Source organism: Gigantopelta aegis, chromosome 1 (assembly GCF_016097555.1).
Source record: "Gigantopelta aegis isolate Gae_Host chromosome 1, Gae_host_genome, whole genome shotgun sequence".
NCBI lineage: Eukaryota > Metazoa > Mollusca > Gastropoda > Neomphalida > Peltospiridae > Gigantopelta > Gigantopelta aegis.
In genome coordinates this window covers 6148970-6164470 of record NC_054699.1, presented here as the reverse complement: position 1 = coordinate 6164470, position 15501 = coordinate 6148970, and the positions used below count along the sequence as shown (strand labels likewise).

The 15501-nt window shown below is 36.6% G+C and overlaps 1 protein-coding gene across 2 annotated transcripts in view; it reads left to right on the top strand.

The window, feature by feature from the left end:
- The window catches only part of LOC121369870 (cytoplasmic protein NCK1-like), a 49358-nt gene extending 40435 nt beyond the window's left edge, over positions 1 to 8923 (top strand). For both annotated transcript variants that reach the window (XM_041494950.1, XM_041494956.1), the window contains 2 exons: positions 865 to 1906; positions 7854 to 8923. In XM_041494950.1, the coding sequence (XP_041350884.1) occupies positions 893 to 1906; positions 7854 to 8060 (1221 nt within the window). In that variant the 5' untranslated portion in view covers positions 865 to 892 and the 3' untranslated portion in view covers positions 8061 to 8923. The remainder of the gene's footprint in view (positions 1 to 864; positions 1907 to 7853) is intronic.
- The last annotated feature ends 6578 nt before the right edge of the window (positions 8924 to 15501 follow it).

Below are 15501 nucleotides of genomic sequence, written 5' to 3'. Positions count from 1 at the left end.
TTTTTTTAATCCAGTGGTTTTTGTTGAAACAATCAAAGTTGTCATTTACTGGTGAAGTTAAGTAACAGTATTTTCGAGCTCATACCCAGTCTTATCCTATGCCCTAACAACATCTCCCCCAACTTGTACCCAGTCTAATGCTACACTGGAGCAATAGCGGTGTAGCAATAGACTGGGAACTGCTGAGTCACTATTGTTTTTGTTGGATGTTTCCTCCCATTAAACAGAGTTCGACAACTCCTCTAGCCTGACGCCCGTGGCTAGTGGTTTTTAAGTTCGCGCTAGTGAAAAATGCAAAACCACTAGTCCGCAGGGCTAGTGGTTTCCACCCCCCCCCCCTCCTTATCGCTCGATCATGGGTGTTTTTGGGGGGTTTTCTCTTTCTCTCGGGTGAAATTTTGTTTAATAAATTTGATTGTGACGTTTGTCATCGAATAATATCAACAACGCAATCAGTATATAATAATAATCCACTTGAACTAGGTCTGCAAAGTGCAGTAACATGCTATCTCTACATCGCCAGTTACAGCATGCATTGTTCACTTTTCCCTTTCAAGTTTCTGGCACAGGAAATAAGTTTAATGACATGCGTGTTTTGATTGGTTGGACACGTCACGTGGTAGTTAATTTGGCACATATGTTTTAGGCTAAGAACTTGGAAATCACCAATCGTGATGACAGGTTAATCTCAATCAAGTAAACCACAGTCATGCTTTGAATTTCAGTGTTTGTTTTATTTACCTATTGTTTTCTAATTTAATACTTCGCTGACAACAATTTATTTTAATGGTATGTGACCGTGGGTTTTTTGGTCATGTTTCAGGTGTGATGGTATGTGACCGTATTTTTTCTGTCATGTTTCAGGTGTGATGGTGTGTGTCCGCGGCCCGCTATGATGGAGGACCCGGTGGTGGTGATCGCCAAGTACGACTACCACGCGGAGAACACACAGGAGCTGAACATCAAGAAGAATGAGCGGCTGGTGCTGCTCGACGACAGCAAGGACTGGTGGAAGGTCCAGAACACTGCACACAAGTCCGGCTTCGTCCCGTCCAACTTCGTGAAGCGCTCCAAACCCAAGGCTTCCATCCTTTCCAGTCTGAGAAACACACTCGGCCGGAAGAAGAGCGATGCCAAGAACTCGTCGGCCTGTGCTTCACCATCGACAGTGCGCAGCGTGAACGGGGAGTCACGGACCCGGAACCTGCGTTCCAACGCGCCCAGTAACATTCAGATCTGTTCGCAGGCGACACCAGCATCGGCGAAGTATAACTATACCGCGGAGCGAGAGGACGAGCTGTCTTTGATCAAAGGGGAGCGGATTTTGGTGTTGGAAAAATCCAACGACGGCTGGTGGAAAGGGCAGAAGAATAACGACAATATCGGCTGGTTTCCATCAAATTACGTTACGGTGGACGTGGAGAATGACTACTGTACGGCCGCTGGGGCCGACGCGATGATGAACGATTGCCTGGAGGTCGTTGTGGCGCTGTACCCATTCACAGGAAAGAACGAAGAGGAGCTCAGTTTCGAGAAAGGTCAGAGGTTAGAAATCATCCACAAACCTTCAGAGGACCCCGAGTGGTGGTCAGCGCGCAACAGCAGTGGTGAGGTCGGACTGGTGCCGAGGAACTACATGCAGACTGTGGACGTTGATGGTGAGGGTGACCGTGCAGCCAGCATCGGCTCCAACAACACAAGTAACACGCCGCCCTCGCAGTCTACGAGCAGCCTGTCAAACGCATCGTCAGTGGGGTTGTCGGGGGGGCGGAGACAGTTCAATGTGTCGGGGCCACTGTCAGACAGAGACTGGTATTACGGCAAGATCAACCGCCAGCAGTGTGAGGAGTTACTCTCGAAACACGCCGAGGACGGCGATTTCATAATACGGGATAGTGAGTCTACAGTAAGTAGAGTTTATAGTACGGGATAGCGAGTCTACAGTAAGTAGAGTTTACAGTACGGGATAGCGAGTTTACAGTAAGTAGAGTTTACAGTGCGGGATAGTGAGTCTACAGTAAGTAAAGTTTATAGTATGGAATAGTGAATCTACAGTAAGTATATTTCATAATACAGGATAGCGAATCTACAGTAAGTATATTTCATAGTTACGGGATAGTGAACCTACAGCAAGTAGAGTTTACAGTACAGGATAGTAAATCTACAGTAAGTATATTTCATAATACAGGATAGCGAATCTACAGTAAGTATATTTCATAGTATGGGATAGTGAATCTACAGTAAGAGTTTACAATATGGGATAGTGAATCTACAGTAAGTATATTTCATAGTACAGAATAGCGAATCTACAGTAAGTATATTTCATAGTACAGGATAGTGAATCTACAGTAAGTAGAGTTTACAGTACGGGATAGTGAATCTACAGTAAGTATATTTCATAATACGGGCGAGTGAATCTACAGTAAGTAGATTTCATAGTACAGGATCTACAGTAAGTAGAGGATGCAGTACGTGATAGTGAATCTACAGTAAGTAGATATAGTACGGGATAGCGAATCTACAGTAAGTAGATTTCATAGTATGGGATAGTGAATATACAGTAAGTAGATCTCATAGTACATAGTATGGGATAGCGAATTTACAGTAAAGATGTTTCATAATACGAGATAGTGAATTTACAGTAAGTAGAGTTTACAGTACAGGATAGTAAATCTACAGTAAAAATATTTCATAATATGGGATAGTGAATCTACAGTAAGTAGAGTGTATAGTATAGGATAGTGAATCTACAGTAAATAGATTTCATAGTATGGGATTGCGAATCTACAGTAAGTAGATTTTATAGTACAGGATAGCGAATCTACAGTGAGTAGATTTTATAATATAGGACTGAATCTTCATTAAGTTGATTTTATAATATGGGATAGCAAATCTACAGTAAGTATGTTTTATACTACGAGATACATGTAGCAAATCTACACTAAGTAAAGTTTATAGTATGGGATAGTGAATCTACAGTAAGTAAATTTTATAGTACAGGATAGCGAATTTACAGTGAGTAGATTTTATAATATAGGATAGTGAATCTACATTAAGTTGATTTTATAATATGGGATAGTGAATCTATAGTAAGTAGGTTTTATAATACGAGAAAGCGAATCTACAGTAAGTAGAGTTTATAGTACGGGATAGCAAATCTACAGTAAGTAGAGTTTACAGTACGGGATAGCAAATCTACAGTAAGTAGATCTCATAGTATGAAATAGCAAATCTACAGTAAGTAGAGTTTACAGTATGGGATAGCAAATCTACAGTAAGTAGATCTCATAGTATGAAATAGCAAATCTACAGTAAGTAGAATTTACAGTACGGGATAGTGAACCTACAGTAAGTAGAGTTTATAGTACGGAAGAGCAAATCTACAGTAAGTAGATTTTATAGTACGGGATAGCGAATCTACAGTAAGTAGAGGATGCAGTACGGGATAGTGAATCTACAGTAAGTATATTTCATAATACGGGATAGTGAATCTACAGTAAGTAGTTTTTACGGTATGGAATAGTAAATCTACAGTAAGTAGATTTCATAGTATGGGATAGCGAATCTACAGTAAGTAGATCTCATAGTACATAGTATTGGATAGCAAATCTGCAGTAAAGATATTTCATAATACGAGATAGTGAATTTACAGTAAGTAGAGTTTACAGTACAGGATAGTAAATCTACAGTAAAGATATTTCATAATATGGGATAGTGAATCTACAGTAAGTAGAGTGTATAGTATAGGATAGTGAATCTACAGTAAGTAGATTTCATAGTATGGGATAGCGAATCTACACTAAGTAGATTTTATAGTACAGGATAGTGAATATACAGTAAGTAGATTTTATAGTACAGGATAGCGAATCTACAGTGAGTAGATTTTATAATATAGGACAGTGAATCTTCATTAAGTTGATTTTATAATATGGGATAGCAAATCTACAGTAAGTATGTTTTATAGTACGAGATACATGTAGCAATAAGTAGAGTTTATAGTATGGGATAGTGAATCTACAGTAAGTAGATTTTATAGTACAGGTTAGTGAATTTATAGTGAGTAGATTTTATAATATAGTATAGTGAATCTACATTAAGTTGATTTTATAATATGGGATAGTGAATCTATTGTAAGTAGGTTTTATAATACGAGAAAGCGAATCTACAGTAAATAGAGTTTATAGTACGGGATAGCAAATCTACAGTAAGTAGAGTTTACAGTACGGGATAGCAAATCTACAGTAAGTAGAGTTTACAGTACGGGATAGCGAACCTACAGTAAGTAGAGTTTACAGTACGGGATAGCAAACCTACAGTAAGTAGATCTCATAGTATGAAATAGCAAATCTACAGTAAGTAGAGTTTACAGTACGGGATAGCGAACCTACAGTAAGTAGAGTTTACAGTAAGGGATAGTGAACCTACAGTAAGTAGAGTTTACAGTACGGGATAGTGAACCTACAGTAAGTAGATCTCATAGTATGAAATAGCAAATCTACAGTAAGTAGAGTTTACAGTGCGGGATAGTGAACCTACAGTAAGTAGAGTTTACAGTACGGGATAGCGAACCTACAGTAAGTAGAGTTTACAGTACGGGATAGCAAACCTACAGTAAGTAGATCTCATAGTATGAAATAGCAAATCTACAGTAAGTAGAATTTACAGTGCGGGATAGCGAACCTACAGTAAGTAGAGTTTATAGTATGAAATAGCGAACCTACAGTAAGTAGAGTTTACAGTACGGGATAGTGAACCTACAGTAAGTAGATCTCATAGTATGAAATAGCAAATCTACAGTAAGTAGAGTTTACATTACGGGATAGTGAACCTACAGTAAGTAGAGTTTACAGTGCGGGATAGCGAACCTACAGTAAGTAGAGTTTACAGTACGGGATAGCGAACCTACAGTAAGTAGAGTTTACAGTGTGGGATAGCGAGTCTACAGTAAGTAGAGTTTACAGTGCGGGATAGCGAGTCTACAGTAAGTAGAGTTTACAGTGCGGGATAGCGAGTCTACAGTGCGGGATAGCGAACCTACAGTAAGTAGAGTTTACAGTATGAAATAGCGAACCTACAGTAAGTAGAGTTTATAGTATGAAATAGCGAATCTACAGTAAGTAGAGTTTACAGTGCGGGATAGCGAACCTACAGTAAGTAGAGTTTACAGTGTGGTATAGCAAACCTACAGTAAGTAGAGTTTACAGTATGAAATAGCGAACCTACAGTAAGTAGAGTTTACAGTGCGGGATAGCGAACCTACAGTAAGTAGAGTTTATAGTATGAAATAGCGAACCTACAGTAAGTAGAGTTTACAGTGTGGGATAGCGAACCTACAGTAAGTAGAGTTTACAATATGAAATAGCGAACCTACAGTAAGTAGAGTTTACAGTGCGGGATAGCGAACCTACAGTAAGTAGAGTTTATAGTATGAAATAGCGAATCTACAGTAAGTAGAGTTTACAGTACAGGATAGTGAACCTACAGTAAGTAGATTTTATAGTATTTGAACAATTCTTTGACACAATATTTATTGTATATGTACACCAGTTTGGATTCACAAAATGGAACATTTGGTACAAATACAATATTCCTTAAATTGGTAGATTATCAATAATTCACTGTTTGGTCAAAACATAGAAGCATAGAATTAATTGATAATAGTATTTTTTTATCTACATAAATCCACGTTAAATATTTGAACATGCTCCCCCAAACATCCACTTTCTCTGTTTCCGATTCTTAAAGGGACATTCCTGAGTTTGCTGCAATTTTAAAGATGTTATCGACAAACAGACGTTTTGACGACTGTAATTGCATATCAAATATATTTTTCTGCATAAAATATTAGTAGCTATATATCAAACGTGTTTCTGATCGTTCTAATATTGGTACTAGGTTGAATTTCATTTTATTTTCTAAAAATGATTTTTTCGTATGTACGAAATTATTTGAAGATAAAATCCAGTTTGGGCTTCTTACAAATATTAAGACGACCAGAAACACATTGAATATACAGACGCTGATATTCTAAACAAGAAAATATGTTTAATAAGCAAGTTTAATCATAGAAATATTTTATTAGTCGGAAACATCTTACAATGCAGCAAACTCGGGAATGTCCCTTTAATGGTCAAGGCAAAAATATTGAAAATAAAAGTAATTTCTTTTAGGTACATGTGCATTATCTAGTCAGTTTTGCCACTTTCTTTATATAGAGAGATTTAATACATTTTTAATCGTTATTCAATTTAACCTGCCATCTTGAATGTCATGTCCTGGCTTAATGTCACGTCCTGGCTCAAAGTTTGAGGTGGTTATTTTAATCATTTAATACAACCAGTCATCATTATACCTTTTATTTATACTTGGAACATTGAAAAGAAGGAGAATTAAAAAGGATGTTTATTTCTAAAAAATAGTTTTTAAATAAAACTAACTTTTACATGTCAAATCAGCCAGGACGTGACATTATATATTTTGAAAAATAATTTAATATACTAATTATGATATGAAAGAAGACAAAGTAGTATTTTCATATGTAGTATATTTTAGATGTGATGTCCTGATACCTAATTTTTAAATTTGACATAGCAGTAATGAAATATTACCAAAAAACAAATGTCATGTCCTGGCTTACAAAAATTCTTTTTTCAAATAAAACCGTCATTAAAACCCATAAAACATAAGTAAATTGGCAATAAAAGTATATTTGTATGTGCTTAAGGGTGTTAACTTTAAGTTATAATAAAAACTTAGTTTAACAGATCATTTTGAAATTATTTACCAGTATCTGTATGTTCAATGTGTTTCTGGTCATCTTAATATTTGTAAGAAGCCCAAACTGGATTTTGTCTTCAAATAATTTTGTATGTATGAAAAAATATATATTTTAGGAAATAACATGAAATTTAACCTAGTACAAATATTAGAATGATCAGAAACACGTTTAATATACAGCCACTAATATTTTATACAGAAAAATATATTTGACATGTAATTACAGTCATTAAAAAATCTCTGTTAGTCGATAACATCATAAAAATTGCAGCAAACTCAGGAATGTTTGTTTAACACACACTAGCACAATAATAGCTGTGGATAGAATTTAGGTTTTTTTAATGCTGCTATGTTAATAAACAAATGCAACAAACTTAGGAATGTCCCTTTAAGTTAATACAATTTAACTAAATAATAGTAATAATCAGATATGTCACCTAAAGAGGGAGATATAACTTAAAAACACTCATGGGGCGGGTGAGGTTAGGATATTCATATTTACAAAATATACTTAACTGCAACATTTGACTATTTTATTTTGACTAGCCATCGGGCATGGCAGTAGTAGTTATCTACTAGCCCAACATTGAATATCACAAGCCATGGGAGAGGGGCTACCATGTAATCTAGAGGCCCTGTCTGACATGGCAATAGTAGTTATTTACTAGCCCAACATTGAATATCACTAGCCATGGGAGAGTGGCTACCATGTAATCTAGAGGCCCTGTCTGACATGGCAATAGTATTTATCTACTAGCCCAACATTGAATATCACTAGCCATGGGAGAGTGGCTACCATGTAATCTAGAGGCCCTGTCGGGCATGGCAATAGTGGTTATTTACTAGCCCAACATTGAATATCACTAGCCATGGAAGTGGGGCTACCATAATCTAGAGGCCCTGTCTGTCATGGCAATAGTGGTTATTTACTAGCCCAACATGGAATATCACTAGCCATGGAAGTGGGGCTACCGTAATCTAGAAGCCCTGATACAATTTTCAGAGGTCAGGATTATGAGCATGAAAATAAATTTTAAATAATACTGAATTTTCGTGTGTGTGTTTTTCTGTTGCAGGCTGGTCATTACACAGTGGTCCTTAAAGCGCCAAACAGAAACAAGCATTTCAGGGTGAACGTTACGGACGGTGTGTACGGAATAGGACAGCAGAAATTCACGTCCATGGAAGACTTGATAGAGCACTATCAGAAACACCCGATATTCAAACAGGACTCGGAGAAACTCTACCTGATCAAGCCTTTCACAATGCCGTCGGATGTCTAGAGTCGATCTCGTTACATGTTGCATGCAAGATTAGCCTGAGCACTCTGCCCGTGCGAGAGCCAGACAGACATTTGGACAGCTATGATCGCTCTCTCTCGGTCAGATTATTCTATAGCGAAAACATGGAATGGCCGATTACCATATGGTTTACAGAGATTCCCGCTCTAATACAAACAAAATTCTAAGTTTGACACTAAATACCTTTACATTGATCCATTGGCATAGCCAGGATTTTATATTGGGTGGGGGGTAGCCCACACTATATGTGTATTTTATAAAATTTTATAAAATTTCTTTTTAAAATAAGGTTTGATTGGGTGGATGGACACTGTGCCCCCCCCCCCCCCCCCCCCCCCCCGATATTTGGCTTATTCACCACTAATACACACACTACAGGAAGAAACCCGACTGCACTTAAGTTTTCTACATTTTTTATCAGAACATTATTGAAAGAAGGTGCTTTTGGTTTTCTTCCCCATAGTGTGTGTATTAGTGGTTACTATGTAAAATATTGAATAGCGGCGAACTCAAAAATTATCAATGTAATGGTATTTAGCGTCAAACTTAAAATTTTTGTTGTATTAGAGCTGGGAATCTTTGTCTACAGTGTGGTATTCGGCCATTCTGTGTTTTCGCTACAGAGATGTCTCTGACTAAGAGAGCGATCATAATAGTACAGATGTCCTTCTGGCTCTCCAATGGTAGAGTGCTCGGGCTGATGCAAGATGTGTTGTTATAAATATGAAAATTCACTCATCGTGCTTTTACTCGCTTTTCATAAACTCTTTAAAAAAAAATTAGAGGATGGAAATGCACTTGTGTCTACAGCAGGGTTCGAAAAATCTCACCTTTTCAAAGTGGAATATGTGTCTGTGGTCTTTTTATGACAGATTTGTTGTTAAGGATGTCTTTTAGTGTTAAAATGTGACTTTAAATGGGTTTTTAGAAGAAAACAAATATTGTTTCATCACTGGCTGACTACAGGGATTTTTAGATCTATCACCCATTATTTTATTTTTAAGATTTTTTAAAACAAATTTGTTACGGTATTTTATTAACTAAAATTTAACAAAAGATTTGCTGTTACTTGCAGTCCACAATTAGTGGAATTTTATTTTTATACAAATATCTGAATTTAACTGTTTATAAACAGCACCATAATTTAAAGGTTGTTCGTTTTTAATTATTGGCCCAGAAGTCGTGTAGTTTTTAAATTTCTGATCCCTTTCTTTAAAGATAACTCCGTTTTCTGGTTTTCTGTCAGCCTGAAACAAGGGTGATAACTCGGGGTTTTGTCGGACTATAACAAGGGTGATAACTCGGTTTTCTGTCAGCCTGTAACAAGGGCAATAACTCCAAAATATTTAGTATGTCTATCATTTGTACACTCATTGCACACACTGAATATATATTATTCATATATACTGTTTATTATGTACGATTCATCTGTTTTAAGAAAATGGCAGAATCTCATCGGCATGAACTGGAGCTCATTTTGTAGGTTCATTAGTCCATGTAAGTTATTATAACAAAGGGTGATATGAATATATTTACACTGGGGGAGTGGGGGTGGGGTGGAGGTGGGTGAGGTATCCCAAACAACACGTATTGACACATACACATACAAATATACTTAATTTACGTGTGGTTTCTTACACATTTTTGTTTCAACCGAGATCTTGAGTTTTCAATTTCTCATTAGCTTGCAGACCAATATGAACACTGGTTTTGTGGTAATAGATATCAAGTTGCTCTGGTACCATGGAAACATATTGGGCCGAATTTACGAAGCCTGTTTTTCTTAAAAGCAGGTGTTTAAGCATTGTAAATACATGTAGATACACACCTGTTATGTCAAATCTGAACGACAAAGCTGAAATACATGATCAAGGCTGTATTTCTGAACAATGCAGAGTCGAATGGGCATTTGGCACAATAGTGGATGATTCTATGAATCTCTATCTAGTGCCACGTCTATTGGAGGACAGCCACTCCTGAGAAAATCCTTTACTGGAGATTTCGTCCCTCTTGCACTGCCACAAAGAGGACTGCCACTCCCAGACTAGTTTTCTAAATCAAAACTAGCACCAGACCGAGTTCATTGGAATAAGTACATTTGTGATGACCTGCACTCGTGTATCACTGTCTTAACAGTGATGATATCAGGTGTTTGCGAAAGATGTGCATATCCTGCCCAACCAGTGTTGCCCATCATGAGTACTTCTACCACAGCTGTCAAGTCTTGTCACTTCATCAAAAATAATTTTTAAAAATGTTAAAAATGCAAGAGTTTCACCAAAGAGATGAAAAAGCATGCACAAGTTCTAAATATGAAACAGCATAAGCCATCGTAGTCTTATTCAACTTACTGTGCTAGCATAACAAATATGCTATTCAACCTGAGTCATACCTTCACACTGCAGAATTCTCTTCCTTGCCGGATATGGATAGTGCTATCCTTGCACGAGATACCTGTAACCTCATTCTCAATTCTGCAGTCCATCTGTGAAGACACTGTTTGTTTGGTCAGTGGTGCATCATATTTAGTAGATATAGCCTCCAAATGTCTACCATAAACCTTTTACCTGCCTCAGTGGCGTCGTGGTTAGGCCATCGGTCTACAGGCTGGTAGGTACTGGGTTCGGATCCCAGTCGAGGCATGGGATTTTTAATCCAGATTCTGTCTCCAAACCCTGAGTGAGTGCTCTGCAAGGCTCAATGGGTAGGTGTAAACCACTTGCACCGACCAGTGATCCATAACTGGTTCAACAAAGGCCATGGTCTGTGCTATCTTGCCTGTGGGAAGCACACATAAAAGATCCCTTGCTGCCTGTTGTAAAAGAGTAGCCTATGTGGCGACAGCTGGTTTCCTCTAAAAACAGTGTCAGAATGACCACGTGTTTGACGTCCAATAGCCGATGACAAGATAAAAAATCAGTTTGCTCTAGTGGCGTCGTTAAATAAAACAAACTTTACTTTATTTTACCATAAACCTTTTTGAATGCCTCCGGGAGTCCCTGAACATCACAACCTGATGGAACAACTTGGATGGAACAATATGGTGGTGTTCGAAATCTGCAAACAATAAGCAGGCTTCGTAAATTCGGCTCATTCTTTACAATTTGTTCTTCACTTAAAAATTCAAGTCGCCTTTTTCTGTTGTGTTTTATTTTTTTTTTTTTTTTTTTTAATCTTTTCGCTTGTTCTGCATTAACTGCATCTTTGTAATGCCGATTTCTGTGCATACCAACACACTACATTAGTGCCTCTTGGAACTGGTTAAAGAAGGTAATGTTTTATTTAACGACACAACACATTTTATTTACGGTTATATGGTGTCGGACATATGGTTACGGATCACACAGATATTGAGAGGAAACCCGCTGTCGCCACTTCATGCGCTACTCATTTCGATTAGCAGCGAGGGATCTTTTATATGCACCATCCCACAGACAGGGTAGTACATACCACAGCCTTTGATTTACCAGTCGTGGTGCACTGGCTGGAGCAAGAAATAGCCCAATGGGCCCACCGATGGGGATTGATCCCAGACCGACCGCGCATCGAGCAAGCACTGTACCACTGGGCTACGTCCTGCCCCTTGAAGCTGGTTTAGAGTCCACTATATATAAAATACCCTTTGTAGACAGGTTTATTTATAAGGTAGTCTGTGTAGACCGGTTGTACACAATGTACCTTTAATAGACCGTCTCTTCAAGGTGCTCTTTGTACACATTGATTTATGGTGTGCCCTTTGTAGACATGTTACACAAGGTACCTTTTATAGAATGGCTATTCAAGATGCCCTTTGTAGGCAGGTTGAATACAAGGTGTCCTTTATAAACAGCCATTCCTGACCCAAGTCAGGCCACCGATCTTATCGGAGGTCAGACTCGGGATGGGCATGTTTCGAAACCCTAGTGGTATATGAGCAGGTTAAACTACTTATATATCTACGTAGACAGCTTGGTTTACAAGATGCCCTTTGTAGGCAGGTTGTTATGCAAGATGTCCCCTATAACAGACTTCACAGTTTGACAATTAAAATCCTTTATCTTTCTTACTTAGAATATGTATTCATTATCAGGCTTCAAGCTGTAATCAGGTTGGATTTTTTTTTGTTCTCTGCATTATTTGACATTAACGGCCAATAATTTTCACATGCATACCCATGTATTATACATTGCCAAGCACACTACTGGTACATAGTAAACTGCTTTGTAATAACACTATTGATTGCACATTGGGTTGTGTCACCGTATTAGCGCCTTATAGCTTGCTTGTGTGAGATGCTCTGCCTTAATATGTAGATTTTATAAAAACGTTATAAAACTGGAGAGTGGTGGGATCTTCTCTTCTATCTATTCTCCCTTTTTTTTTTTTTTTTTTGGAAATGTAAGAAGGTCTTCACCGGCTGTGACAACCAGAAAACTGCCAAATAAATTTATCGGAAGGGAAAAAGTTGGAAATATCAAAAAGAAGACACATAAAACTCACATTTTCTTTAATTAATTTTAAGGGTGATGTGTTGTACTATTTAATTTGTATCTATGATGTATAATTACTTTGATTAAAAGGCTGTGTTGTCTGTGGTGATATTTGGAAATTACACTGTAACCTGTGTAAACCAGACCCTGGACTAACTGGAATCTGGTCAAAACCGGCCAAATTTCATGGTCCCGAATGTTATTAAATTTAAAACATGACCCTCTGAGCACCGGATCCTGTCTAAATTGGATAAATATTAGGTCCTCGGAGTGATCCGGTTGAAACAGGTTTCACTGTATATTAATATTGTAAGATTAGCAAGATTAATTCTGAATTTAATAAACATTTAAAAATTTGTTACATTTTCATAACAGATCTTTAAACCAGAATAATAATTGGAACTACTTTTTGAACCTTTTTTTTTTTTTAAATGAATTTCAAGAAGGAATTAGTAAAAATGTGGTGTTTTATCACCTAACAGAAATAGAAACTGGGTGTAGATTGAAAAGTCTAGGTTTTTATTAAAGTACATGTAAGCACTATGCAATCTCCGTGCCATATATGTTACTATCCTAACCCATCCCTTTTAACATACACGGTAAAACATACATGTATATTCTGCCTCACTGTCTCCTTTTTAATGGCCTGTTTCCCAAACAATTTCTCCCGTGAAATGTTTTTCACAACTTGTGCTGTACAGTTACTGTTTTAAAAGAGAATTGCTCATTCATATTTGATGACACAGTTGGAAGTCCACAGTGACATTGATAAATGCTTTCAGGCCAGGCTCCATTTTACGAAAAAATCTTAGCCCTAAGATCACCTTAAGTGCATACGGTATCTATGCACTTAAGATGATCCTAGTGCTAAGATTGCTTCATAAAAAGGGGCCCAGATCCTGTGTTTTAAAAAATGTTGAAGAGTCTAGATTCAAGATTCTAAAGTAATAAAGTCTGAGACTTTTTAAACAGCAAAGTCTGACACTTTATCACCATGGCAATGCCATACAAATTGTATGCATGTAATGTCATTACAGTCTTAGACTAAGCACCGGCCCAGCAACCATTTTGATTATCTGATGTGTCATTTTTTCATTTGTTTGGTTGCCAGTGGTATTGGCGACCTTTGATCTGTCATGGTTGCAACAACCATGCACTACCATTTTTGACTGGCTTCAATTTTCTCTTAGTAATAGTCGTCACACGTTACTTGTCACGAATATTGAGACAAAAACGTTTAGCAATAAATATTTAAGATATTCAATACAAAATGAAATGTGTGACTGTCATGTCATTGATTGTAGCTTTAGGGTTAAAGTTCAATGCAATAGTATGAAATTGCTAAACCTTTTTGCCTTTAGTATATGATACACCTGTGTATGTACATTGTATGTGGAAAGAAATCAAGTTTCAGTTACAATGGTGTTCTTTGTTAAGTCTTTCTTCTTTCTTCTTTCTTCTTTCTTCTTTTATGCAAAAAGGCCTTAACAGTTTGGTTCTCATCAAATGCCTTACCTTATTTTTACATGCTCAACTTGTGTATTTTGCCAGTTGAATAGTGATTGCATTTTAGAAGCATACAATGCCGTGTAGACGTCGTTCTGTTCTGTTTTGTTTATTTAAAAGAATGTTATATGTTCATGCAAGGACAAGGAGATGGAAAAGAAAATCTAACTGGATCAGTAGTTATGCACGAGGTGATATTAAATTATAAACATAAACATTGGGGTTTGTTTTTGTTAATTTTTTGGTGTTTTGGGGGGTTGTCAAATATGTGCCTACGGGTGAATGTTTATTTATTTTACAAGATATATTTTAAAACCCTCAAGTAACCCTTGAGATAGAAATTAGTAGAAGATGATAAATGAAGTCACAATATCTATTTATTTTATTTTTTTAATTATTATTATTATTGTTGGGGGGTTTTTGGGGGGTAAATGTATGTAATTTTGGAATTTCAAAAATTGGTTGAATAAAAGTATTATTTGAAATCCCAGTACCCCATAATTTATTAATGGGTTTGATTGAAACATATTTTATTGTTTTTTAAAGAACAAATGGATTAGGCAAAAGTTATACAACTTACTAGGCCTTCTCCAAAATACATAAATATTACGACAGTAATATATATTTGCTATTTAAATATGAACAAAACTAAATATTATTGAAAGAGAGAAAAATATAAATAAATAAAGGAAACAGAGAAAGGATGCAAAAATAACGTTCTTTATGTGTTCGAGAATTAGACAGCAGGTGTGCTAAAAGAAAACACAAAACACAAACAAGGCATCACAATGATTACATAATGGTTACAATTTTTTTTAATTATTTTAATTTTAAATTCATACATGTAAGGGAAACATTTTGTTTTATTTATATACTTGTGTCCATGAAAAAATATTTCTTTATTGTCTTCTTCAATTAAAGCATTACATACATGTGTGAATGGTGAAAATTGGTTGACGTGACCAAAATTGTACTTGAGTTCACCGTTCCACGAAGCAATCTTAGCACAAAGATCACCTTACTTTCATAAGGTAGTTATGCACTTAAGGTGATCTTAGGGCTAAGATGGCTTTGTGGAACGGGGCCCTAGTTAACAAAACACTGTCCACTGACAGTTGTGGAAAGCCATAAACGTGGTTATATACTAAATAATAAAATGGCATTACATATATTTATTATGACCCTACAGTTACATATATTATTGTACTAAACTGCATGTTGTCATTTTTCAGTTGCTTGTAATTTATTAAAGTGATATATACTTTTTACAAGTGTTCTCCATATCACCATTTTGTTTGACCAGCTATTTATTTCAGACAATTCATTTTAACAGCAACAAAACAGAGGTTGCCAAAAAATGTGTTAAAACTGTGCAAGTTCTAAGTTTTCTCAAATTGTTTTATAACGTTCTTTTTATATTGTTTTAGAAAATAATTGTCTGATGTTCT